This window comes from Mastomys coucha, unplaced genomic scaffold (genome assembly GCF_008632895.1).
Source record: "Mastomys coucha isolate ucsf_1 unplaced genomic scaffold, UCSF_Mcou_1 pScaffold22, whole genome shotgun sequence".
Taxonomy (NCBI): Eukaryota; Metazoa; Chordata; class Mammalia; order Rodentia; family Muridae; genus Mastomys; species Mastomys coucha.
In genome coordinates, this window is record NW_022196905.1 from 128251825 (window position 1) to 128277463 (window position 25639).

At 48.5% G+C, this 25639-nt stretch overlaps 1 protein-coding gene across 1 annotated transcript in view; it reads right to left on the reverse strand.

Annotated features, from left to right (window-relative positions):
- Gtf2ird1 (GTF2I repeat domain containing 1) overlaps positions 1–25639 on the reverse strand; it is a 104617-nt gene that overhangs the window by 51824 nt on the left and 27154 nt on the right. Inside the window, exons 2-5 of the mRNA XM_031391160.1 lie at positions 11824–11952; positions 8821–8962; positions 4825–4980; positions 3144–3327 (exon numbers count right to left, since the gene is read on the reverse strand). Coding sequence (XP_031247020.1) covers positions 3144–3327; positions 4825–4980; positions 8821–8962; positions 11824–11946 — 605 coding nt within the window. The 5' untranslated portion in view covers positions 11947–11952. The remainder of the gene's footprint in view (positions 1–3143; positions 3328–4824; positions 4981–8820; positions 8963–11823; positions 11953–25639) is intronic.

Consider the following 25639-nt stretch of genomic DNA (forward strand, 5'->3'; position numbering starts at 1 on the left):
CTGGCTGTCCTGGAACTCACTCTGTAGACCAGGCTGGCCTTGAACTCAGAAATCCTCCTGCCTCTGCCAAGTGCTGGGATTAAAGGTGTGCGCCACCACCGCTTGGCCATTTTTTTCATCAGGCATAGCAAGGTTAGACAGGAAAAATACAAAATGTATGGTTTAAAGATTAAAGGAGTACCAGGAAGTAGAATGTAGCTAAATCTTGTATTCGAGGATATTAAATGGAATTAAGGGACTGGTAACTTCAGGGCAAGATCCCACCTAGCTAAGCTTATTTATGCCTTTGCAGTTGAGCAAAGTTATGTTAGGTGTTATGATGACCTGGTTACTGTTTTCATTTGGAGATAAGATTATGTGTTAAAACGACAAAGGAAACTGGTGGTGGTGGTGGCGCACGTCTTTAATCCCAGCACTTAGGAGGCAGAGGCAGGTGGATTTCTGAGTTCGAGGCCAGCCTGGTCTACAAAGTTGAGTTCCAGGACAGCCAGAGCTATACAGAGAAACCCTGTCTTGAAAAAACCAAAAATCAAAAAAACAAAAAACAAAAACAACAACAACAACAAAACCGACAAAGGATGGATTGTGATTGCTATTCTCAGTTGTCAATGTGACTGTATTTGGAATTAACTATAATCCAGAATTTATGAAAAGGTGAAGAAAAGTTTAGGCCCAGGCATAGTGTACACGCCTTTAATCCCAGCACTGAAACAGTCATGCAGGTCTATGAGTTCAAGGTCAATCTACAGAGCAAGTTCCAGGATAGACAAGCTTAGGCAGTTAAGGAGTTGGAAAATAGAAAGGCGGTGATAATGTATCAGAACAAGGGGGGAAGGGCATGTTCCAGCCCCAGCAAGCAGCAGAACTCAGCAGCTTTGGCCATGTGGCTCTGGTTTTAGAGTCTAGAATAGAAGAGACTACTGGGACAATTGATGCTGGTTAGCTGGAGTTAAAAAAAATTAGTAATGGTTAAGAAGAGACCAGCATCACGGAGATGACTTCTGGAAAGTGTTTTCAGAGAGCACAAAGACTCTGAGTTCCAGAGATAGCCAAGGTTGTACCTCGTGCCATAGCTGTACTTGGTAATGGGTAAGAATCACCCAGATGGTACGAATTTGGAAGGCATGAAGGGATCATGGAGAGCAGGTGAGGCTTGGCACAGTGAGAGGCCAGGAAAGGCCACTGGTGAGCGTGCAGCTTCAGTTGCAATTGACTGCCCAGGACTTAAGGGGTCATGCAAATTAGTTAAGACTTGGCACCAGGAAAAAAAAAAAAACTTATGAGAGGCCATTGGTGAAGCCTATTTGGAATGGAAGACCCCTCCCCCCCCACACACATTGGGAATCCCAGTACCATAGGATGACCACCAAGAATAGCAACAACAATGGGAGCAGAGTCAACCAGAGCCCACAGTGCTACAGAGAGCAGAGCCGGAGAAGTGATGCCAGCCCTTTGGAGGAGCCCAGAAGATCATGTGTGCATCCCAGACACTGGAACAAGAAGCTGTGAAGTTGAAGTTGCCTCAAGATGTTGGAGATGCCAGAGCCGTGGGCTACTTGCCGAGCAAAGCTGCTAACAGGCAACAGAGCCAGCCGAAGCGAAAGCAGTTTGTTGCAGTTAACAAAGATGAAAGGAGTTGGAGATCTGAAGAACGCTTTGACATCAGCCATGGAGATGCAGAATTTGGACTCTGCCCAGCTAATTTCCTGACTTGCTTTGGTCCATTATTTCTCTCACTATGTCAATGGAATGGTAATGGACATCTTGTGATGTTGGAAGTATATGATCAGCTTTTTGATTTGGATTTTATAGGGGATTACAGAGGATTTTATAGGGGAGTGCACGAATCTCAGAAGAGACTTTGAACTTTGTTGAGATTATGATAGACTATAGGGACTTTTGAAGTTGAACTAAATGTCTTTTATATTATGCTATGGCTTGGTATAGCCCCCATAGACTTGCATGTTTGAACAAGCCTATGGGGTCAGGGAGTGGAATGTGGTGGTGCATGGGAAATGGCACTAGAAGAAGGTATGGCCTTGTTGGAGGACATGTGTCCTTATGTAGGTGGACTCTGAGGTGTTCTAGGGTTCAAGCTCGATGCCTTTGAATCAAGATGTAGAACACTCAGTTCCTTCCGGAGCACCATGATTGCCTGGACACTGCCATTCTTCCTGACATAATGATAATGGATTGAACCTCTGAACCTGTAAGCCAGCCCCAATTAAATGTTGTCCTTTAAAAGAGTTTCCTCGGCTATGGTATGTCTCCACAGCAATGAAACCCTAACTATGCAACTGCAGATGACCCTGAACTCTTGATCCTCTTACCTCTACTTCCCCAAAGTAATGGGATTATAGACATGCAATGCTGCGTGACAATATCAACTCCACACATCATCATCCCGTGTCCCTGACCCTATAAATCCTTATGTGTGATTCACCCCTAAGCCGGAAAATTCTTCTGGGTACTGACACATTGATCCCTTGGGAAAATTTCAGTCAACCCCTGACTCAGATCACACTACATGACTGGAATGCACCCTTGCTTCCTCCATTAGACCCAAAGCTTTCCCAAAAGGGTTCCCTCAGGGTGTCTCTAGCTTTCTGCCTTCTGGCTGGCTATAGGGTGAGACAGGTAGGTTTGTTTGTCTTGTTTTTGAGAGACAGTCTCAAAGAGATTCACCTGCCTCTCCCTCAGAAGAGCAGGCACCACCACACCCCACCAGTTTTAATTGTCAACTTAACATTACCTAAAATCACATGGGAAGAGTCTCAAAGAGACATTTAGATTAGGTTAGCCTGTTGTTTTTGTCTATAGGAAGACTGTCTTGGGTCCACTAAGATGGGGATGCCCAGCTCACTGTGGGTGGCATGATTCCCTAGGCAGGGGGTTCTGAATTGTCTAAGAATAGAGAAAGCAAGCTGAGGACTGGCATGCATGCCTGAATTCATTGCTTTTGGCTCTTGACGGTGGAGGTAATGTGAGTAGCTGTTTCGAATTCCTGTTGACTTGACCTCCCTACAGTGATGGATTATAACCTAGGACTGTGAGCCAAATAAACTTTTTCTCCCTTAATGGGCTCTTGTCAAGGTATTTTTAACACAGCAAAAGGAAATGAAACCAGGACAGGGCTTACTCACCTCCTGAGCTTAAACCGAATTCGGTGACTGTGCTCCAAAATGGCCATGAGTGCCTTGGGGTCATACTCTGCTGGCCTCCGGAAGGCCAGGCCCTCGGGCAGCCCCTGCACCGCCAGTAGCCCCGGCTCCCTGAGCAGCCTCTCATAGGGCAAAGGTACCACGGTGGCCCTGCCCATAGCCTCACCTGTCAGAGAGTGAACAGTGAGGCTCAGTACTGGCTGGGGCTTGGCTAGGCACACCGGGAGCCAGGCAATGTGAGGTGACTCCACTTTGGAGAGGGGCTCTGGGCCCCTCGTTTCTGCAGACGCACACGCTATAGTATGAATGACACCAGCCTGTAGATAGAGCCCCACTGTGTACATCTGAGGTATGGAGGGAGGAGACAGGAAGGCCCATGTGCCGGGCTGGTAGACTGAACTTCACAGGTGATGGCAGGCTCAATTTTAACCTCAGGCCCATCTTTTGGGAACACAGCTATGGCTCCAGAATAACCAGGAGGCAGAATACAGGTGGGATGTAAGATGCGGCTGTCCAAGACAGGTGACTGAATAGGGACACTCATGCCAGGGATTTGGGAGCTGGAAAAGGGCTGGAGTGGGGAAAGCCATGTCTTGGGGTTCTTGTTTGGCTCAGGGGGTGGGGGTACCCACAGGGTAGGAGCTGGGCAGAAGTGAGCAGGGCTAGGCTTGGGGTTGGGTGGGGGAAGGGCAGAGCAGACCTGGGTAGGGCCCTGCTGGGGTAAGCTGGGCTTGGGGTAGGGCTGAGTGGGGCAGGGCATCTCTATGCTAAAGTAGATATTGCAAGGCTAGGCAGGACTAGATACAACGGGCTGGGTTGAGATGGGCAGTGCAAGTGGAGCTGGATTAGAAATATGGCTGGATTGAGACAGGTTGGGCTAAGGTGGATGGACACAGCTGAGGGGGGTTGGAGTGAGGGTGGGAGGGGTGAGTAGGTTGTGCTAAGCACCGTGGGGTATGGCCGGGTGAGGCACAGCTGCACACACCTGGGCCGGTGAGTGGCTACGCTGTGTGCGTGGATCGGGCTGTGCTGACGTGGTGGTGCTGGGCAGAGCTAGGCCGAGGTGGGTGAGGCTGCAGAGCTGAGCTAGGTAGGGCATGGCCAGACAGGATGATTTGCCTGGAGCTGGGTGTGGCTAAATTGGATTTGGCAGGGATTCCACCAGGGCTGAAATAGGTGAATAGGTCTGAGCTGGGGAAGGAGGAGCTAAATCAGTTCGGGCGGGACTGAGACCAGCAGAGCAGGCGGGGCTAGGATTGAAGTATGGCTGGATGAGGCTGGGTCAAGGTGGGTGTGGTTACGCTAAAAGGGCGTAGGATGCTATCACGGGGTAAAGCTCGGCAGACCTGGACATGGGCAAGGAGGAGGGGCTGTGGGTAGAGTGAGGGCGGGGCCAGGGTGGGTGGGGCTAAACAGGGTAGAGTGTGATAGGATGAGGCGGGGTGGGGCTAAGCAGAGTGGGGTTTGGTTGAGGTGAGGTGGGTGGAGCTAAGCCGAGTGTAGTGTGGTGGATGAGGTGGGTTAAGGTTTGCATGGCTGGGCTGATCAGGGCTCGGATAAGGTGGGTGGGAAGAGCTGGATGGGACTGAAGTAGATAAGGCAGGTGCGGGTAGGCTGGTCTCCCACCCACCCGTTTCCGGAATGGAATGAGGAAGGATCTTACTATAAAGAACATCAAACACTTCCTCTACCATCTTCTGCAGCAGGTACACATCCGAGCACTGCTCCAGAGAGGACCGCGGGATGCTCCGGCCACCACCTTCGCAGCGCTGCACCTTTTTAGGGTGTCCTGCTTCTGGATCATTCCATAGGGGTCCCCCTGTGCAACAAGAGCACATGGGCCATAGGTTGGTGTCAAGCAGGTGTACATCCGAGCACTTTATTTTTTTTTTTAAGATTTATTTATTTTATGCATATGCATATGAGTACACACTGTAGCTGTACAGATAGTTGTGAGCCTTTCATCTGGTTGTTGGGAATTGGCTTTTAGGATCTCAGCTCCCTCCAGCCCCAAATGTTTTTATTATATGTAAGTACACTGTAGCTGTCTTCAGAAAGCACCAGAAGAAGGTGTCACATCTCATTGCGGGTGGTAGTGAGCCACCATGTGGTTGCTGGGATTTGAACCGAAGGTTCTGTGTTCTGTGCTTTTACCCTCTGAGCCATCTCACCAGCCCCATCCCAGCACTTTAAATAGTTAGCTTTAACTGTCAATTCTCCACAATCTCAAAAGGACAGCCCCCAGCAAAGTATCAAGATCAGGGTTTCTCAACTGGTGGGTCTCGACCCTTCCCTCCCTTTGAGGATGGGTGGATGGGTTCCCAGGGGTTGCCCTAAGCCATTAGAAAACACCTATATTTACGATTCACAACAATGGCAAAATGACAGTCATGGAGCAGCAAAGTAATTTTATGGTTGGTGAGGGGTCACCACAGCATGTGGAACTCTATGAAAGGGTCTCAGCTTTAGGAAGGTTGAGGACCACCGATCTACGTCAATTGGCCTATGGGCACAGGCATACAAGTGAGGAATTGTCTTGATGGCTAACCTTCCCAGCCCATCGTGGGCAGCACTGCTGTCTAGGAAGTGGGATTCCGAGCTATATGAAGCAGAGGGAGCCTAGACGAGGGTCAACAGTCTCCCTGCTCGTGACTGTGGATGTGGTGTGACTAACTGCCTCAATTTCTCTGAAACCGAGAATAATCAGCTAAATAAGCCCATACACCCCAGTTTCCCAGGAGTTTTTGTTGGTTGGGGAAGATGTTAGCAGATCTTTATGAAATACTGGCTTTTTTTTTTTTTTTTTTTTTTTTTTTTTTTTTTGGAGACAGGGTCTCTCTATGTAGACTGGGGCTGGCCTTGAATTCACAAAGCTCCACCTACCTCTACTTCCCAGGCGCTGGGATTAAAGGCGTACTTGAAGCTACATCAGAACAGGATGAACAGGGGATGAGCAGTTTGAAGGGGCCTATGGCCCCTTCCAGCTTGGAGCTAGCTCTCTTTGGAAACCTTCCAAGCTTGAAAGAAAATATCTCAATTCTGAATGCTATAAATAGCGACTTTCTAGCTGTGGAAAATAAGATACACTGTCCCTAGGGAGGCTCTGGGGATGGGTGGGGGGTACAGGACCCCGCCACACCCACTACCCAAGCCCAGCCTTAGAGACTAGAGTCTGGGAAGCATCTATATGATCCACTTATATACCTACCAACTATACATGCAATGCTGTATTAGTCTGGGATGGCTAATCCTAGGGATAAGGAGAGATGAAAATAGCCAACAAAACCATCAACGGCCTGTGTCTGGGTGTCCACGGGGACCCCTGGCATCCCCCCACCCTACCCCCAGAGCTAGCTCAACTTTGAAGAAGCAAGGATCTGATAACTGAAGTCCTGACCTTGAACTGTGCACACTGTGGGAGCTCTTCCTGTTGATTACAGTGGTTTGAATAAGGATGACCCCACAGACTTATATTTGAATGCTGTTCACTGGGGAATGGCGCTATTTGAAATGACTAGGAGGTGTGGCCTTGTGGGAGGAAGTGTGTCACTGTGTCACTGGGGGTGGACTTTGAGATTTCAAAAGCCCATGTCAAGCCCAGACTCTCTTTTCCTGATCAAGATTTAGAACTCTCAGCTACTTCTCCAGCACCATGTCTATGTGTCATGATGGACTGAACCTCTGAACCTGTGAGCCAGCACAAATTAAATGTTTTCTTGTATAAGAACTGCCTTGGTCATGGTGTGTCTTCACACAGCAACAGAAACCCTAACTAAGACAGTTGTCAAACTGAGTAAATCTGGAATTAACTAAAACCCAAATGACAGGGCACACCTGTGAAGAAATTTGTTCTTTCTATTTTTTTTTAAAGATGTACTTATTTATTTTATGTATGTGAGTACACCGTGGCTGTCTTCAGACACCCCAGAAGTAGGGCATCAGATCCCATTACAGATGGTTGTGAGCCACCATGTGATTGCTGGGAATTGAACTCAGGACCTCCGGAGGAGCTGTCAGTGCTCTTAACCGCTGAGCCATTCTCTCTCCAGTCCAGCAAAAGGGACTTTTTCTTAATGAAATCATTTGAAGTGGGAGAACTCAACACTTGTAATCTTTGAGGTGGAAAGATAAACCTTTAATGCAGATCTTTTGAGGTGGGCAGACGCACCCTTTAATCTGCACCACACCTCTAGCTAGAGGCCAATACAAAGGACCCAGAAGGAGGCTAGCTGGCTCTTTGCCTGCTTGCTCCAAGGCTTGCTAGCAAGCCCACTCCTTCTGGATCCCAGCGTATGCTCAACACCAGCTGAGACATCCAGCCTCATGGAACAAACTACTGGATTCTTGGACCTTCTGTTGGTGGACAGCCATTGTTGAACTAGCTGGATCACAACCTGTAAAGCACTCCAATAAACCTTAAAAAAAATTACACACACACATATATAAAATGTATATTGCAGACATTCATATGTAATAATTTTTTTTCCCTATAAATTCTGTTCCCTTGACTAATACACACACCTTCAATCCTGGGCTGAGTCTTTGGGTTAGGATAATATGCCCACTGTGACTCAGTTTCTCGCTTTGCATACCGTGAGTGACATTTCATGACTCTCTGGGAAAGGTAACGAGGTTTCAGGTGAATTAGCCCTGCGTAAAGGGCTATTCAGTTTTGGGGATGGAACCTATGGCCTTGGGAATGCTAAGTAAAGCGCTCTGCTGCTGGGCGATTTTAGGCAGCACTCTACATACGTCTGGGGCCACCCTGACTCAGAGTCGTTCATACCGACAGCCCATGTGTACTGAGCATTTCCTGGCCAGAACGAACAACAGCATGTCACCCCACAAGGCTGGTGTGACCTCACAAGCGCAACATACTCACATGTACTAAAATAGCTTAGCTGAACAACTGTGGCTGGTCCCTATCCTCAGATAGACTCAGTCAAAAGGTACAATCGGGGCTGGGAATGGGGCTCACTTGGCAAAAGGCTTGCACGCGCGAGATCCTGAGTTCCACCCCCACACCCTATACAGCAGAACGGGCAGTGAGTGCTTTCCTCTCCTGGGAAAGTGGAGCCAAGAGGACCAGGAGTTCAAGGCCAGCCTGGGCTACAGGAGAACCTGACTTAAAACAACAAGGGGTCAGCGAGATGGCTCAGTAGGTAAAGGAGCTGGCTGCTAAGCCTGAAGACTTGAGTTCGATTCCTAGTGGTGGAAAAGAAAACTGACTGTAGCAAGTTTCTTGAGGTCTATATTCATGCCACAGCACCCACCTGCCTATATAAAAAGAATATAATATCAAAACGAAACAAATAAAAAGAGAACAATAATCAAAAATAAGTAGTACAATAGCTGTACCAGTGCACCTGCTTCATAGGCATAAGGGCCCAGGTTTGATCCTCGGTACCCACTGATAAATAGAGTAGAATTATAGACTTGAGTGACTGCACTGGGCCTCAGTGTTCCCCTCTAAAAATGGGCACATAGATGGGGGTCGTTATGAGGCTCAGTGACAGGAGCTGCTGGAGAGTTTTAACAGGTTCCATTTGGAACAACCTTGTGTCTTTAGGCTGGACAAAGCAGGGAGAACAGGGATGGGCCAGGACCCTTGTCCGTTAGAAAAAGCAGGGTCTGGCCATGGAGAACATAGGGTACTCACGGCAGAACCTGAGGAAGTCTGACTGTAGCTCCTTCCGAGTGTTCAAGAACACCCTTCCCTTCTCGGTGCCCATCACGAAGACGCTCTCATTGTGTACCGCCACGCAGGCCACTTCCGTGTTCAGCTTGGAGAGCGCAGAGCACTGTGGGGGAGGGGTGGGTGGGTGAGCTCAGTCAAGACCAGCCTGGAACCCGGCATAGCAGTAGGTGCCTGTAATCCAGCACTTGGGAAGCTGAGACAGGAGGATTAAGCATCTGAGGCCAGCCCTAGCTACAGAGACAAGGCTATTGATGAGATGTGCCTTCTAGACTATTCTGGTCCCTTTGCCCTGGGATGCAGGGTAGTGACCACCTTCCATACACTGTAAAAATGCACCATGCAGCCTGCTTCTCGTGACAGGAAAAGAATCTCTGTAAGGAGGGCTGTCAAGACGGCGCAGTAGATAAATTGCTTGCCTTCCAAGCACAAAGACCTGAGTTCGATTCCCAGCATTCACTTGAAAGTGCTGGGAGGGAGGTTGGGGGACTGTTAGTGGGCAAAGCATTTGCAGCAAAGTGTTATGACTGGAGTTTGGATCTCCAGCACCTATACAAATGCTGGGCAGCTGGGGCAGCTCTCCTGTGTCCCATCAGCTGAGAGGCGTAAGCAGGAGATCCTGGGAGCAAGCTGGCTAAAGGCTAGTCCAGTTGGCAAGGGCTGGGTTCAAGGGCAACATCTCCTTCAGTCTAGAAGACAGCAGTGGAGGAAGACGCTGGCCTCCACACACAACCTGATCAAGTCGTCACTGGCCTTCCAAGCTTAGAGAGCCTCCATTCTAGATGGTTCTTGTTGTGTGCTGCTGCCAAAGGTGCAAACACACATAACACACACACACACACACACACACACACACACACAGCTGCAAACACATCCAGCGTGTGTACGAGCCAGGTATGGCAGCACACACTTGTAATCCCAGCACTAGGGAGGCTGGCACAGGAGAATCCATGAGGCTTTCTGGCCAGCCAATCAATCTGATCTACTTGGTGAGTTCAAACTAGTGTGAAATCCTGAGATCCTGTCTCAAAACTAAAACAAGGTGGTCAATCTAGAGCCATCCCACCCCAGACGCGCCTGGCCTCATCTCAGAAGCTAAGCAGGGGTGGGACTGGTTAGTACTCGGAGGCAACCAGTAAGCACTGGGTGCCCTAGGCTTAGCAGGCTCACATCAGTAATCTCAGCATTCACAGAGGCTGAGAGAGGAGGATCGCCATGAGTTTGTGGTCAGCCTGGGCTACACAGTTCCCGATCAGACTGAACTTAAACAAGGGGAATAGATGACACTGGAAGACTGAAACCCAAAGTGGAGTTGTGGCCTCTACATGCATGCATACGACACATGCCACCCCCCCACACCATGCCCCGCCCCCCACAGAATTCTCGGTGGCTACACCAAACTGGCTTACCTGGTTATAACCAGGACTACAGTATATAAACCCCTCAAAAGCAAAATCCTGTCTGTAAACCCAGGAGCACACAGTTGGCACCTAATAAAAGCTGGTCTTGGGCTGGTTAGGTGGCTCAATGATTAGATCCAGGTTCAATTCTCAGTACCCACATGGTATCTCACAACTGTCCGAAACACCAGCTCCAGGCAAACTCAACACTCTCACAGACATACATGCAGGCAAAACACTAGCGCACAAAAATATAAGTAAAAAAGTGAGCAAATGAATGAATGAATGAATGAATGCTGGTCTTGAGCCGCGCATGGTGTGACATGCCTTTAATCCCAGCTCCTAGGTGGCAGGGGGAGGTGGATCTCTTGAGTTCATCAGCCTGGTCTACAGAGGGAGTTCCAACTCAGCCAGGGCTACATAGAAAAACCCTGTCTCAAAAACACGCCCCCCCTAAAAAACAAAACAAAACAAAACATGAAATCAAAGCTGGTCTTTTTAGCATTTTAAGAAGAACTTGTCCTAGGGTCACACAGCACAGAACTTTCGTTAAGCAAACAGGAGTGCCTAGGGAGGACGCCAAGAGTTTCAGGATGGCCTACGGTGCTGTTAGCATGGTCCATCAGTGCCATGATGGTCACACCCACCATCGCCAGTTGGTGAGGTTCAGGATAGGCGTGGCTCTCTGTGCTTAGGAGACAGTAACTGTGTACTGGAACACGCTGTGTGACCTCAAGCTGCCTCTTCGGAGTTTCCACTTTATCACCCTAGAATGTTAACAAACACCAGGCAGATCTACTCTTCTGTTTTCCCTTGCTTAGGTGTGTGCAGGAGTGGTGCCAGAGTTCGAATCCAGAGCCTACTTCATGTTCAACACTTTCTTAATCAGTGAGTTTAAGCTTGTCCTTTTGGGGTTTTACTTTGTAGCCCAGGCTGGTCTTTTTTTTTTTGTTTGTTTTTGTTTTTGTTTTTGTTTTTGTTTTTTCAAGACAGGGTTTCTCTGTGTAGCCCTGGCTGTCCTGGAACTCACTCTGTAGACCAGAAATCCACCTGCATCTGCCTCTCAAGTGCTGGGATTAAAGGCGTGCGCCACCACCGCCTGGCTTTTTTTTTTTTTGGTTTTTGGAGACAGCCCAGGCTGGTCTTGAACTCAAGATTTTCCTATTGCAACCTCCCCGACTGATTCCAGGCATATACATGTATGTATGTATGTATGTATGTTCATACACATATCTTGGTGTCTATATACAATGTGCATATATGTGGAAGCCAGAGGATAACCTAAACTATTGAGACTCAACTTATTTATGTTTAAGGCAAGGTCACCTACCGGCTTGAATTTGTTAGACAGGCCCCCTTACCCTGGGATTACAAGTGTGGGCCACCAGGCTTGACTTTTTTATCTGGATTCTGGGGGATTGAACTCAGGTCCTCACGATTGCAAGGCAAGCACTTTACCACTTGAGCTCTCTCTCTAGTCCCCAGCAATAAGAGATGTTGGTGGACATAAACTCTCAGTTCTCCCACCTTGCCCTTAGGCCCTCTTCTCACCTAGCCAGACACTCACCATGGAGTCTAAGGCGGACACCAGACTGTTGATAAGCTCGTCCTTCCGGGCAAAGGTGGAGTTCCAGCGCTCGGACCCACAGCCGTTGGTGGGGATGTCACAGTGCTTCCCCAGCAAGGCCATGGTCACCTAAAGAGAACAGAGAGGACACAGTGGGTAGTAGACACATGGTGTAATTGAGTAGGCAGACCTGGCTCCCAGCGTCACCTGGACTTCACAAGTGACACAGAATGCCAGCTGGCCTTCCTGCCCATTATTCAGGGGTCTCAAAGCTATGGCAGAGATTTGAACTTCCACAGGCCAGGAGACACAGCAGCTACTGCAGAAACCTACAGCCAGGCATTGGTGGCGCAGAGACAGGCAGATTTCTGAGTTCGAGGCCAGCCTGGTCTACAGAGTGAGTTCCAGGACAGCCAGGGCTATACAGAGAAATCTCAAAAAAAAAAAAAAAAAAAAAAAAAAAAAAAAAAAAAAAAAAAAAAAAAAAAAACAAAAAAAGAAGAAGAAGAAAAAAAGAAAGACACCTACAAGTATCTAAACGAATAACGTATAATTATTTCCTCCTATTTGAGTGAAACATTCTCAGAAAATTAAAACATTCCCTCTTAGAGGAAAGTTCCTGAGACTCAAGGACAAAACAATTTACACAACCCAGGAAGCTCCGGAAACTCATAAGGCTCAGGAAGCTTACAGGACCCAGGAAACTCAGAAGCTCTCAAAGCTCTAGAAGCTCAGAGAGTTGTAAGATTCACATGGCCCCTTCCAAAGATTATAAATGCAGAGCAATTGCATGTTAGGGAATGGGGCTGGAATACAGGCCACTCTTCTGTAGAGTTTTCTGCAGCTCATAGAGAGGTCTAGAGATGCAACTTTTTGTGAGTGACATCAACTATGATGAGGTGGGCTTTTTGGTAATGTGGCTGCCTTTGAGTCACCCCCATTATGAAAAGTAACACCTCGTCTATTGTGGTGGTTTGAATGGGAATAGCCCCCACAGGCTCATATGTTTGAATGCTTTATCTCCAGTTGGAGAACTGTTTGAGAAGGATTAGAAGGTGTGGTCTTATTAGAGTGGTGTGGCTTACTACAAGAAGTGTGTCATTGGGGGTGAGCTTGGATGCTTCAAAAGCCCATGCCAGGCTGTATGTTTCTCTCTGCCTTCTACCCACAGATATGAATATAAAGCTCTCAGCTACTACCCCAACGTCCATGCCTGTCTGCTTCCTGCCAATAATGACCATGGACTAACTAACCCTCAAAACTGCAAGCAAGCCCTCTCTTAAATGGGTTTTGTTTTCCTGTGAGTTGTTTCAGCCATGGATTCTCCTCACAGCACTAGAATAGTAACTAAGACACCCACACTTCTGGTAAATAACCACTCACTCACTCTCAGAGCTAGACTCCAGTATAATTCTTTCTTTAATCTACTGTCCGTCGTTGTAGGCCCCTTCCCGGGGCAGACATTTGGTCATGTTACTTCACAAAAAGGCACACACCAGCAACATAGCTGAGGGTTATGCTCGAGGGAACAATAAATAACTTAGGGATTCAATCCATCACCAAAGTGAGCCCAATACCGTGGTACCTGTCTGTCATGAGCCCAATACCAGGGCAGGTCCTAACTGCCAGTGTTTTCCACCAATGTAAACACCAGTCACAGCCCTCTCCTACTCACACCCTTCATGGCTGCCTACGGCCCACAAGTTTTGAACAAGGCCTTACTTTTTTAACTCAGGCTGCTTGAACTCATGATGTCCCCTTTTCCGCCTGCCAAGCACGGAGATTACCAGCCTGCGTCCACATCCCTAGAACCAATCCTGTGGGAAAGGCACCTGACTGCCTCACCCATGGTTTAGCTGAGCATAGCCGCCATCAGCTCAGTACACACCTCTGGGCTTGGTCCCAAGCTCCCAGACCAAGGCCACTGCTGAGGCCCTAGTCTACTTCCTGGATGTTGAGCCATGGGCTTGGAGCAGGTGCAGACAGCCACAGGCTACTTCCTCAAACTAGGGATTCTCCAGGAAAGGACTTTGTACGGAGGCTCCCCAGAACTCCTCCTTTCAAGGCTTCTTTGGCTCGCTCAAGCCTAAATCCAAAGACAAGGTTGCTGATTGCCGGTGGCTGGCTTGAGCCTGTTCTTCCAGAGCTATCCCAAGAAACGGGAGTTGGGGGCTCCCGGTAGCTGCCTCTGAGAGCACCTGCCCCTCTAGTCTAAGTAAAAGGAGGCAAGGGATAAAGGCAGGACACTCTTTGGGCTTGTTCTCCAGGGCCCTCTGAGGCCCCCGGCTGGGTGTGTCAGCCAGCCAGAGAGCTGTAGATCCACACCCTGTTTGCCACCTGTCTGCCACCTGTCAACAGGGATTCTAGACACTCACTGGGTGGGGTAGCAAACAGCCAGGTGGCAGGGCCTTCAGGCCCACAGCCTAAAAAGCCACCAAGCCAAGGGTGTCTACTGCCACTACAACTGACTCCCAGACTGTAAACTCTGCAAGGGCCAAACTGCATCTGTCCACCATGGCTGACCTTCAGGGCCCAACTCATTGGCTGGTGTGTGTGTGTGTGTGTGTGTGTGTGTGTGTGTGTGCACGCGCGCACGCAACGGGCCAGGCACAGAATTCCACACATACTCCAAACTTGGCTGCAGTGTCCTGGGAAACTCAAGACAGCAGCAGGAGCCATAAGGTACCGTACAGAGGTAAGAAGATGCCTCAGCAAGAAACAGCAGCGATCGTTGCATCAGAACGGAGAGCATCCCTGGACCTGATACTGGCTCTGTAAATGTTTTGTATTTCCTCAAAGGAACGTATAAGATGAGACCTAGTCCCAAGCCGCGCAAAGACGCGGCTTGGGCTGAGCTCAGAGTGCTTCTTCCTCTGTTCTAACTATCCCACTGCACCATGGCCTGGAAGCTTCTAGCTTCCGTACAATCTAATTTTCCAGGTTGATTCAATTCAGTTTCTCTCGGCTTCTGCCTGAATTGCCGGGGTTGGCCTCATACTTTTGGCAATCTGTTCTAATCTTCTGGCTCCTTCTCCTTCCCTGGCTCGTTCTGTCTTCACCTGTGTCTAGCTTGCTCTCTCTGCCTTCCTTCCCAGGAAAACTTCCACATGCACATCTCTCCGCCTCACCGCCTTAAGGAACTTCTCTTTCCCGTGCTGTACCAAAGAGTAGGGTGTGTCGGTCTCACACTCGTCCTGTCAAATCTTTCCCTGATTCCGCCCCTCAATTAGATGTTACTTTCAAACATGGCTGCTTCGTTCTACAAACTAACCTCACCTTCATTGTTAGGGGTTAAAGGTACACACTAAGGGTGTGTCTGTATTTCAGCCAGGTCTTACTGTAATCCAGGGTGTGTCTGCATTCTGGTCAGATCATATAGACTAGGTCTTAGGATGGGATCCCTTGCCAGAATAACTAAATTGGTGGATTAAAGTTCCTCTATAGGCTCAGATCTGCTCTTGGACTACAGGAAAAAACTGGCTTTGTGGCCAGTGAAATGGCTCAGAGGATACAGGCACTTGCTAAGAACCTGAGTTTGATCCCCAGGACCCACATGGTAGGAGAGAACTGACCCCAGCAAGCTGTCCTCTTACCTCCACAGGCATGTAGTGACAAGCATGTGTGTGTGTGTGCCCACACATGCACACACACACCAAAATAAATAAGTAAAAATATAGGAAAAAATTAATGATTTTATTAGGACCTACTGGCCCTCCCTGTTATCTCAGGTACTCAGATGGCCAGAGCAGGAGTATCCAAGTTCAAGGACAGCCTGGGCTACAGAGTAAATTCAAGCCATCCCGAGAATTTTAGTAAAATTCTATCTCTACCAATAACAAAAGACTTAAAAGCAGGGCTGTGTATATGGCCCAGCCACAGACCACATGCCTAGAATCTTTCAGTGAGGAGCTAGACGCATGGTCTCAATGGTAGACCACCAGCCTACCATCTCCCAATGAGTGGCTGACAGTGTGGCCCAGCAATGGAGCCCTTGCCTAGAATCCCCCAGGGAGGGGCTGGGGGTGTGGCTCAGTGGTAGAGCTCCTGCCTAGAATCCCCCAGGGAGGGGCTGGGGGCATGGCTCAGTGGGAGAGCATCTGTCTGGCAAGTTCAAGGTTCTAAATTCCATCCCCTGCATCACAAAAATAAATTAATATATCAATAAATAAGCCAAGCCAGGTATACATACCTATAATTCCAAGCATTTGGGAAATAGAGGCACAATGATTGGAAATATTGTCTGCACGGTGAGTGTGGGTCCAGCCTGGCTATGAGACCCTGTCTATGAGACCCTGCCTCAAAACAAATAACAACGAAAATAAAAACCAGCTGGGTGTAATGATACACATGTTTAATCTCAGCACTAGGGAGGCAAGTGGCATACAAATCTCTGAGTTCGGGGCCAATGTGGTCTATATAACAAGTTCCAGGCCTGCCGGGCAGTGGTGGCGCACGCCTTTAATCCCAGCACTTTTGGGAGGTAGAGGCAGGTGGATTTCTGAGTTCCAGGACAGTCAGGGCTATACAGAGAAACCCTGTCTCAAAAAACCAAACCAAACCAAACCAAAAAAACAAGTTCCAGGCCATAGTGTCTCAAAAAAAAAAAAAAAAAAAAAAAAAAAAAAAAAAAGAAAGAAAAAAAGAAAGAAAGAAAGGAAACTCTGCATCATTAAGAGACATTGGGTATATGTCAGACCACTCAAAGATATGGGAGAGGGACCATGGTCAGGATGCTCTGAAAAAAAGAGGCTGCTGGTGGCTCTGTCCAGGTCTTTCTGTGGCCCTAGGTCACCCCTGACTGGGTGCTGGGGAAGGTCTGCTGGATAACTGCTCACTCATAACCAAGACATCCTCTAGCCTGGGAGTCCGAGGTTTCCTGTACAGCCAAGCCCTGCGGCTATGGCTGGCAACTACTCCTTTGAGCCCTTGGGCCAGTCCCAGCCTCCCAGCTGCCCAGACCCAAATCAAATCAGGGCCAGGCAAGCAGCAGTAGCTGGCACTCATGACCTCCAGCTCATTCCAGACTGCCCTGACCGGCCTGGCCAAGGTCCTAATCTACTTAGGAGAGAACCAGGGATTCCAAGCCAGAGGACCTGGGAGACGGAAGGGAGCTGGGCTGTGGGGCTATCCGAAGGCTTACAGGGCCCTCCTGTCTCCGGCATAGTCGGGGTGAGGTACTCCTTTATATAGGAGCCAAGAGAAGCCTCAGGCCCAGATATGTCGGGAGCACAAATGTAAGGGAAAAATGGGGCTGGCAGGATGGCTCCTGCCTCCAAAAACGCCAAGTTTGATCCATGGGATTTGCATGGTAGGAGACAACCAAGTCCTTAAAATTGACCTCTGATCTGAAAATGCATCAACTGCAGCACTGCGTGTATGTGAACGCACACACATACAGAACACTAATTTTAAAAATTGACTTTTAATCAATAAACAAGCCAGGTAAAGTAAAAACTAACTTTTTTTTTAAAACTTAGTATTAAGGGACGAAAAACAGGAAGCATTTAGCAAAAGCAAATTAAGGGCCCAGAGGACAAGAGAGGAGAGGATGGGGGTGGGGGACTGCAAGGGGGGGAAGGAAGGATAAGGGAGGAGAGAGAAGGGTAAGGGAAGAGGAGGGGAGGGGAGCAGATCAATAGAAGAGAAGCCCCAGCGCAAGTCAAGTATAGTAGGCCCCCAGAAGGGATGGGAAAGGCCAGTGTGGTGGCCTATGCCTATAATCCTAGCACTCGGGGAGGCTGAGGCAGGAGGACTGTGAAGTGCGGGTTATCCCCAGCTACACAGTGAGAGTGGATCTCAAAACACAAGGACAGGACAAGTAAAGATAGTTTCATTGTTGGCATATGTGCCTAACAGGAAGCCTGACAATCTGAGTGGCATCCCTAGGACTCAACATGGCGGAGAGAACTGACTCCACATGTTGTCCACGTGTGCCTGCACACATGATAAAAAATCAAAGAAATCCAATACCTTTGAGACCAAGGCAGGCGCTGAGGGAGCCGGGCTCGCCGGCTCTCTCTCTCTTCTGCCCTGTCTCCAGGCCTGGGGGAGCCACCTGCTGCCTTTCTAGTCACCCCTCAGACACACCCTCGTTGGGCCAGCCCACAGCTCAGCCTCACCCTCACCACCCCATCTTCCCTTTTATTTTACTATGGTTTGTCTTTTGTTTGCTTTTCCAGACAGGTTTCTCTGTGTAGTCCCGGCAGTCCTGGAATTCTCTCTGTAGACCAGGCTGGCCTGGAACTCATAGAAACCGTCCTGCCTCTGTTTCCTGAGTGTTCCCAGATCCGTAGATGTTCCCTTTGTGACACAGTCAGTGAGCCCAGGTTGGCTTCTAAATTGAACGCAACCCAGGATGACCTTGAACTCCTGATCTTCCTGCCTGCACCTCCCAGGTACTAAGCCTGGCTCTCCTACTTTCTTTCCAGAACCAATAGTGATCTGAAATGACCTGTTTACACGCTTCCTGAGCTTCTGGAACTCCTTGAGGCCAAGAGCTGTGCCACCGATGTTGACTGAATCCCCACAGCCTAGAATCTCTGCTTGCCTTTTCCTGGGTATTCAACACTTAAGGAACTAACAATGACGCAAGTTTAGGTGGGAATGAGGGTACACACACAGAGTGGTGCAGCCTGGAGCTCAGGATGAAAAGTGCAACTTGGACAGCTAGAGAGATGGTTCAGTGGTTACAGGGGCTTCCCCCTCTCGCAGAAGACTCCCATATCCAGCTGCTTACAACGGCCGGTAACTTTAGCTCCAGGGCATCCAACACCCATTCGACATTGACATAGAAACAGACATTCACAGGAATTTGGAGACCCTTACAGAAAGCCACAACTAGTCAAAATGCAGAGATAAACTGATCCTGGGGTGCTCCGCCCCAACAGATACAGCTCCATCACAACCCCTGCTCCTAAGGCTCAGGAACACAGCAGAAGAAGGGGCCCGAAGGGTTGTAAGAGCCAGGACCGTGGAGCCTTTGGTGAAGTCACAACTCCTAGAATTGACAGGAAAGCCACGCCCACGCTACCTGGAGGATTCACCGCCTAAACAACATAACAACGCAAATAATGACCACACCAGTAGACATGCCACCTTGAACAAGGAAAATCTCGCCAACCTCCATCCTAGCCAAAGGACTACAGATGATTAATGACTATTGAGAGAGAAAACTAGTTGGTCCCGAGGATGAGCCCCCAAGTTGGTCATCCAATAGCAAGTGGTCAGCCCTGACATCATATGCACACAAACACTACTAAACAGACTTAGCAAGCTGCATGCATGCCTTTATATGTTGATATATGTATGTAACAATGATAATCAAAGAAAATGTAGCCATGGATTTTATTTATGTGTTTATATATTTATGTAACAATAACAACCAAAGGAAAGGTGGCCAGGAATTTGAGAGGAAGTAAATCGGGGACTGGAAGAAGAGGACATAAGAAGGGGCGGAGGAAAGAGGAGAAAAAATGATGTTAATACATCTTAAGGTTTTAAAAAGGAGAGCTGGAGAGATGGCTCAGTGGTTAAGGGCACTGAGTGCTTTTTCAGAGGTCCTAAGTTCAATTCCCAGCAACCACATGGTGGCTCACAACCATCTGTAATGAGATCAGATGTTTGTGTCTGAAGAGAACAACAGTGTACTCATATATATAAAATAAATAAATCTTTTTTTTTTAAGTTTTAAAAACAAAAACCTTTGCACCTAGGCAGTAGGACGTTGTGGTAGCAAACCGGTAACAAGAGCACTCTGAAGGCTGAGGGGGATTGCCAAGAGTTCAAGGTCATCCTTGAGTCAGAATTAAAAACAGAAGAAGAGATGTGGCTCAGTTGGTAGGGTGCTTTTCCAGCACCTGTGAAGCTCTGGGTTTGAACCCAAGCCTATACACACCAGGCATGGGAGAGCACGCCTATAAATAAGCCCAGCACCTGAGAGGGATAGGCAGGAGGAAGTTCATGACTACCCATGGCCACATAGCAACTCGCAGAGCTGGGAGAGATGGCTCAGTGGGTAAAACATGAGGAGTTGAGTTCAGATCCCCAGGAGGAAGTTCATGACTACCCATGGCCACATAGCAACCCGAAGAGCTGGGAGAGATGACTCAGTGGGTAAAACATGAGGAGCTGAGTTCAGATCCGAGATGCCTACCTGAAAAGCTGAGTGTGACTGAGCATGCCTGTGATGCCAGCATTAGGAGATTAAGACAGACGGATCCCAAGCACTCACTGGCCAGCAAGCCTAGACAAAATGACCTGCTTCTGGCTCAGCGAGAACAATAGAGGAAGACATATAATGTCCTGCTGGGCTTCTGCATGTGTATGCCTGAACAGGCCAACACACACACACACACACACACACACACACACACACCAAATAAATAAACGTGGTAGAATGAAAATACAAAGTACATCTCAACTAGAAAAGGACAAGGAAGGCTGATAGACTACACAGAGATCAGGGGCGGAGCCACAGAACTGAAGACACCCAAGGGGCCCAAAGCCAAGACAGTCAATGCCAAGGAAGTACAGCCTTGGCAGATGGCCCCAGGGCTCACGCTGCTCAGTCTGTACTGGCCAGCAGAAGAGATGGAGGGAGAAGCAATCTCAGAATCCTCCGTCCTTTCCCAAGTTCTGGATCAACTAAGCACAAGCACAAGTCTCATGGACATTAATACTGTTTGTGAGCCACACCCAGGAGGAAGAAGCAGACAGATCTGCAGGCCAGCCTGGTCTACACAGGAGTTCCAGGACAGGCAGGATTATGTAGAGAGACTGTTTCAAAAACAAACAAACAAAAAAAAAGCAATTTAAAAAAAAGGGGGGGCTGGTTGGAGAGATGGCTCAGCAGTTGAGAGCACTAATTGTTCTTCCAGAGGTCCTGAGTCCAATTCCCAGCAACCATGTGGTGGCTCACAACCATCTGTAATGGGATCCAATGCCCTCTTATGGTGTGTCTGAGGACAGACAGTGTACTCACATACATAAAATAAATAAATAATTTAAAAAAAAACTTTTTTGAGATTGTTCGTGTAGCCCAAGTTGGCCTACAACTTACTATATAGCCAAGGGCTACTATGCTGCTATAGTTCCTATGGAGCCGTGACCTTGGATTCCTGATTCTCCTGATTCTTCTTCCAGAGTGCTGGGATTATAGACACCCCCCACCCTATTTTATGTGCTGCTAGGAATAGAACCCAGGGCTTCCTGAGCATTCAACCAATTTAACTATAGCAGTAGCCCATTTGTTATATTTTTGTTTTGCTTTGTTTTATTTTTTTTTGAGATAGGGCTTCCTATGTAGCCCTGGCTGTCCTGCAACTCACTCTAGCATTAAAGGCATTTGACACTTTAAAAAAAACAAAACAAAACAGGGTTTCTTTGTGTAGCCCTGGCTGTCCCAAAGAAACTCTATAGACCAGGCTAGCCTCAAACTCACAGAGATCTGCCTGCCCCTGCCTTCCGAGTGCTGGGGTTCAACGCCTGCGCCACCACCCACTGTGCCACATTCTTAGAAGGAGATCTGACACAGAACAGGTAGCTTGAAGCCAAATAACTCTTGCCTTTCATCACGGCACTGGGGGGAAGCAGGGCACGGATCTGTGATCTTGAAGCCAGCCTGGTCTACACAGTGAGTTCCAGGCCACAGTGAGACCCTTTCTCAGAGAAAAAAAAAAGTTGGGGGGAGCTTGAAGAACCGAATGGTGTTGTCACTTAGCTGCATTATGTCTCCCCAAAAGCTTGTCTGTTGAAGTCTTGGTCCCTAGCTGATGATGCTATGGGAGTCGAGGGATCCTGAGGGTACTACATCAGTGACCCACTGGGAGTCACAGCGGAAAGGGCTAGGAGGTGGGGCTTAGTTGGGGGACGTGGGTCACTGGGGCCTGGACCTTGATGGATGGATGTACTCGTTTCTTTCCTTGCCCTCTCCCTCCTTCTGTCCCTCTTCCTCTCCTCCCACCTTCCCCCTCCTTCTCCATCTCTCTTCTCTGCTTCCTGGATGCCATAAGGCGTAAGGCAGTGAGTCTGCTACTCCTCCATCCCCACCCCTCCTGCTCCCAGGACCACAATGCTGGGATCTGCCTCACCTCAGATCCAAATGAAAGGAGCCAGCAGACCATGGACTGTGAGACCTTAGAAACTGGGTCAAGGGCTGGAGAGATGGCTCAGGGGTTAAGTGCACTGACTGCTTTTCCTAAGGTCCTGGGTTCAAATCCCAGCAACCACATGGTGGCTCAAAACTGACTGCTCTTCTGAAGGTCCTGGGTTCAAATCCCAGCAACCACATGGTGGCTCAAAACCATCTGGAACAAGATCTGACTCCCTCTTCTAGAATGTCTGAAGACAACTACAGTGTACTTACATATAATAAATAAATCTTTAAAAAAAAAGAAAGAAAGAAAGAAAGAAAGAAAGAAAGAAAGAAGCTAGGTCAAAATAAACCTTCCCTCCGCTTAAATAGTTTCTCTGGGTATTTTGCCACAGTATCGAACAACTGATTAACACACATGGCCCCAAGCCAAGGCATGCCAACATCAGCAAAGGTCAGAGGGAAGAGTGACTCTCCCTGACCCACCAGAGGGGCCTGGGCCCTGCCTCCTCAAATGCGATATACAGATTCTCTTGTCTCAAGGTGCCTTGTTTATAGGCTGAGCCTCCCTAGTCTCAATATGTGATATCCAAAATGCTTTAGAATCTAAAACTTGGGGTGCTGGCTGATATGATGCCACGAAACGGAAATCTAGCATGACCTCTTGTAGCATTTATGGAGGCATGGGCAAAGAGTCATCCAAAATTACCTTCAAGAAGGACACGATGGCGCATGCCCGTGGTCTTAGCATTCAGAAGGTACAGGCTTGAGAAAGGCTAAGCTTGAAGCCAGCACCGTCTACAGAGTGAGTTCTAGACCATCCATGGCTATATAATGAGACTCTGGCTCTAAACAAGCAAACAGATTTAAAAAAAAAAAATTGCTAGGCATGGTTGGGCTTGCCAAGAATCCAGCATTTAGGAGGTAGAAGCAGGAAAAATGGGGAGTTCAAGGGTAGCTTGGACTATGTAAGATTTCTGTCTCAAAAATATCTACCAATCAACCAGCGAATCATCTGCATATACTGCTGTAATCATAGTACTTAAGAGGATCCAGAGTTCAAAACCAGTAGCCTGGGGAAATAGCTCAGTGGGAAACTGCAGGCTGCGTAAATGTAACAGCTGAGTTTGGATTCCCAGCATCCATATAAAAGCCAGGTACGGCAGCACACATCTATAATCCCAGTTCTGAGAGGCAGAGACAGGCAAATCCCAGGAGGCTCACTGGCCAGCCAGACTGGAAAAAAACCCCAGCAAGCTCCAAGTTCAGTGAGAGACCCTGTCTCAAAACGATAAGGAAGAGAAGTGTCTCAGGAAGGCATCCCGACCTGAGCCTCTGGACTGTGAATGCACCTACCCAGGCACACACACCCAAGCGCATACACACAGTTCAAAACCAGACATAGATACACACACAGCATGCTCAAGGCCAGCAAAGACTACCTAAGACCCTGTCTAAGAAACGCCGAAAATAAAATAAATAATTAAATAAATAAATAAACAAATAAAATAAAACAATAGAAAGTCCAACTACCAGCCAGCAAGTTGGCTCATCAGGTGAAGAAACTGGCACCGCGCCTCCCAACTTGAGTTCCATCCTTGGCACCCACATGACAGAAGGCAAGAAGAACCTCCTGCAATAGGTCCATGGCACATGCCTGTCTCTCCTCACCTGGTAGAAATGTAATAAGTGGGGGAAAAGGTGTTTTTAAATCACGGGGCTGTAGAGAAAGCTCAGTGATTGAGAGCAGGTACTGTCTTCCAAAGAACCCTAGCTCAGTTCCCAGGACCAACAATGAGTGACTCACCACCAGCTTCAATACCCCCTGGCTTACCAAAGCCCCTACTCTCATGTGCACATACCCACACATACGTATATGCAGAATTAAAAATAATAAAAATAATTAAAAAAAAAATCAAATTACCTTCAGGCTACGGGCATAAGGTACAGTTGCAACAGGAACCAATTTCTTGTTCAGACTTGAGTCCCGTCCCCACGGTATTTTGTGATTAGACACAAATATTCCAAAATCCAAGGAAATCCCAACTCTGAGATGCTTGTGGTCTCAAGGGTCCGGCTTGTGCTTCTTGCTGCGCCTCAGGACCATCCTGTCAGGCTCCTACACTGTTCAGCAGACCCACCCCCCTCATCCTCGGGCCCTGGGACAGACACACAAAGGCCTCCCAGAGGCTCAGAACTCTGCCAATCGCAGGTCTGCGTCTGCTACTAAACTCCTTCCTCTCTTCCCCACGGGAAACCCCACAAGAGCCACCTGAAGAGGTCTAGAATCTTCCGGACCCCGGAAAGGGTCTCTGACTCAGTATCCCTGTCCTGTGGACCAGAGGAGCAGGTGGTGGTGCCAACGCGGGGAAGAAAACTCACAAGGCAAACGCAAAAGGCAAAGTCAAGCACGCCTGCCACCCAAACACAGCCTCCGCACCAGTCGCTGCCATATGCTTGTGTTTCTCCAAAAAGAAGCCCGAGAGAACAAACAAAAAAGCCAGCGTCTCTGATCCTGGCTGAGGGGGAAGGATGTTGTTTCCCCCCAGCAACCCACAGTCCCCATTTCCTGTCCTATGAGCTGCCCGGGGGAAGGAATTGCCCAGGGCCCTGGATTCCAGAACCCAGGAATCTGTGTTCTACCCCATAGCTGGGAGAGAATGTCACAGTCCGCAGGCCTGTCTCCCAGACTGTATGGCCTGAGGGATTTATTTACTTATCTATTTATGTATTTATTGGGGGGAAAGGAGGGACAGGGTTTCTTTGACAGCCTGCCTCTGCTTCCCGAATGTTGGAATTAAAGGTGTGTGCCACCATTGTGTCTGGCTACCTGAGGGGGTCTCCAGCAATGCCTGGCAGGCTGAGGAGGCCCAGTGAGTGGAGTATTGGCCTATGTATGACAACCCAGGTTTCGTCCTCAGTACCGCATAAACCAGACATGGTAGCACAGGCCTAAATTTCTATCACTGGACTGGAGGCAGGAGAAACAGACATTCAAGGTTGTCCTCAGCTACACAGCAAGTTCTGCATCAGCCTGAGCTACCAAAGAGAGACTCTTGTCTCAAATAATTAATTAGGTTGCTAGAGATGCAGCTTGGTGGTAGAGGTCCTGAGTTTGAGGCCCAGAACCACCAGTTTGTCTTCTGGCGCATCTCAGAGTGGACATAGCCCATTTCTGGTTGGTAACCACGGAGCCCAGAGCCCATGTTACGAGCTGCCCTTGCCGACAAGGCGGCAGGGTCTTCAGTGTACTGGGTTCTGCAATGTACACAAAGCACAGATCTCTATCTACAGACATGAGCAATACGCTCAGATGTTAAGTCCCGGATAAAGGTCTGACGGTCCTCTTCTTGGGTCTACACCAGGCTCAGGACCCTTCCTGATATTCCAGGAAGATAACGGCAGTCTCAGTGAGACCCACACACCTCTGTTCACTGCAGCAGCGTTCACCAGAGCCTAAAGGAAGAAACAAGCCAGGCAGCCATGATGGATGGCACCGCACGGAGGACTCGGTGGTCAGAAGCACTTGTTGCTCTTGCAGAAGACCTAGGTTCAGTTCCCAGTTCCTACATGGTGGCTCACAACTATCTGTAACTCCAGTTCCAGAGAATCTGATACCTTCTTTTGGCCTCCGAAGGCACCAGGCACACATGTTACGCACATATACACATGCAGGCAAAAATACACATAAATTAAAATGAGGACTTGCCAGGCAGTGGTGGTGCA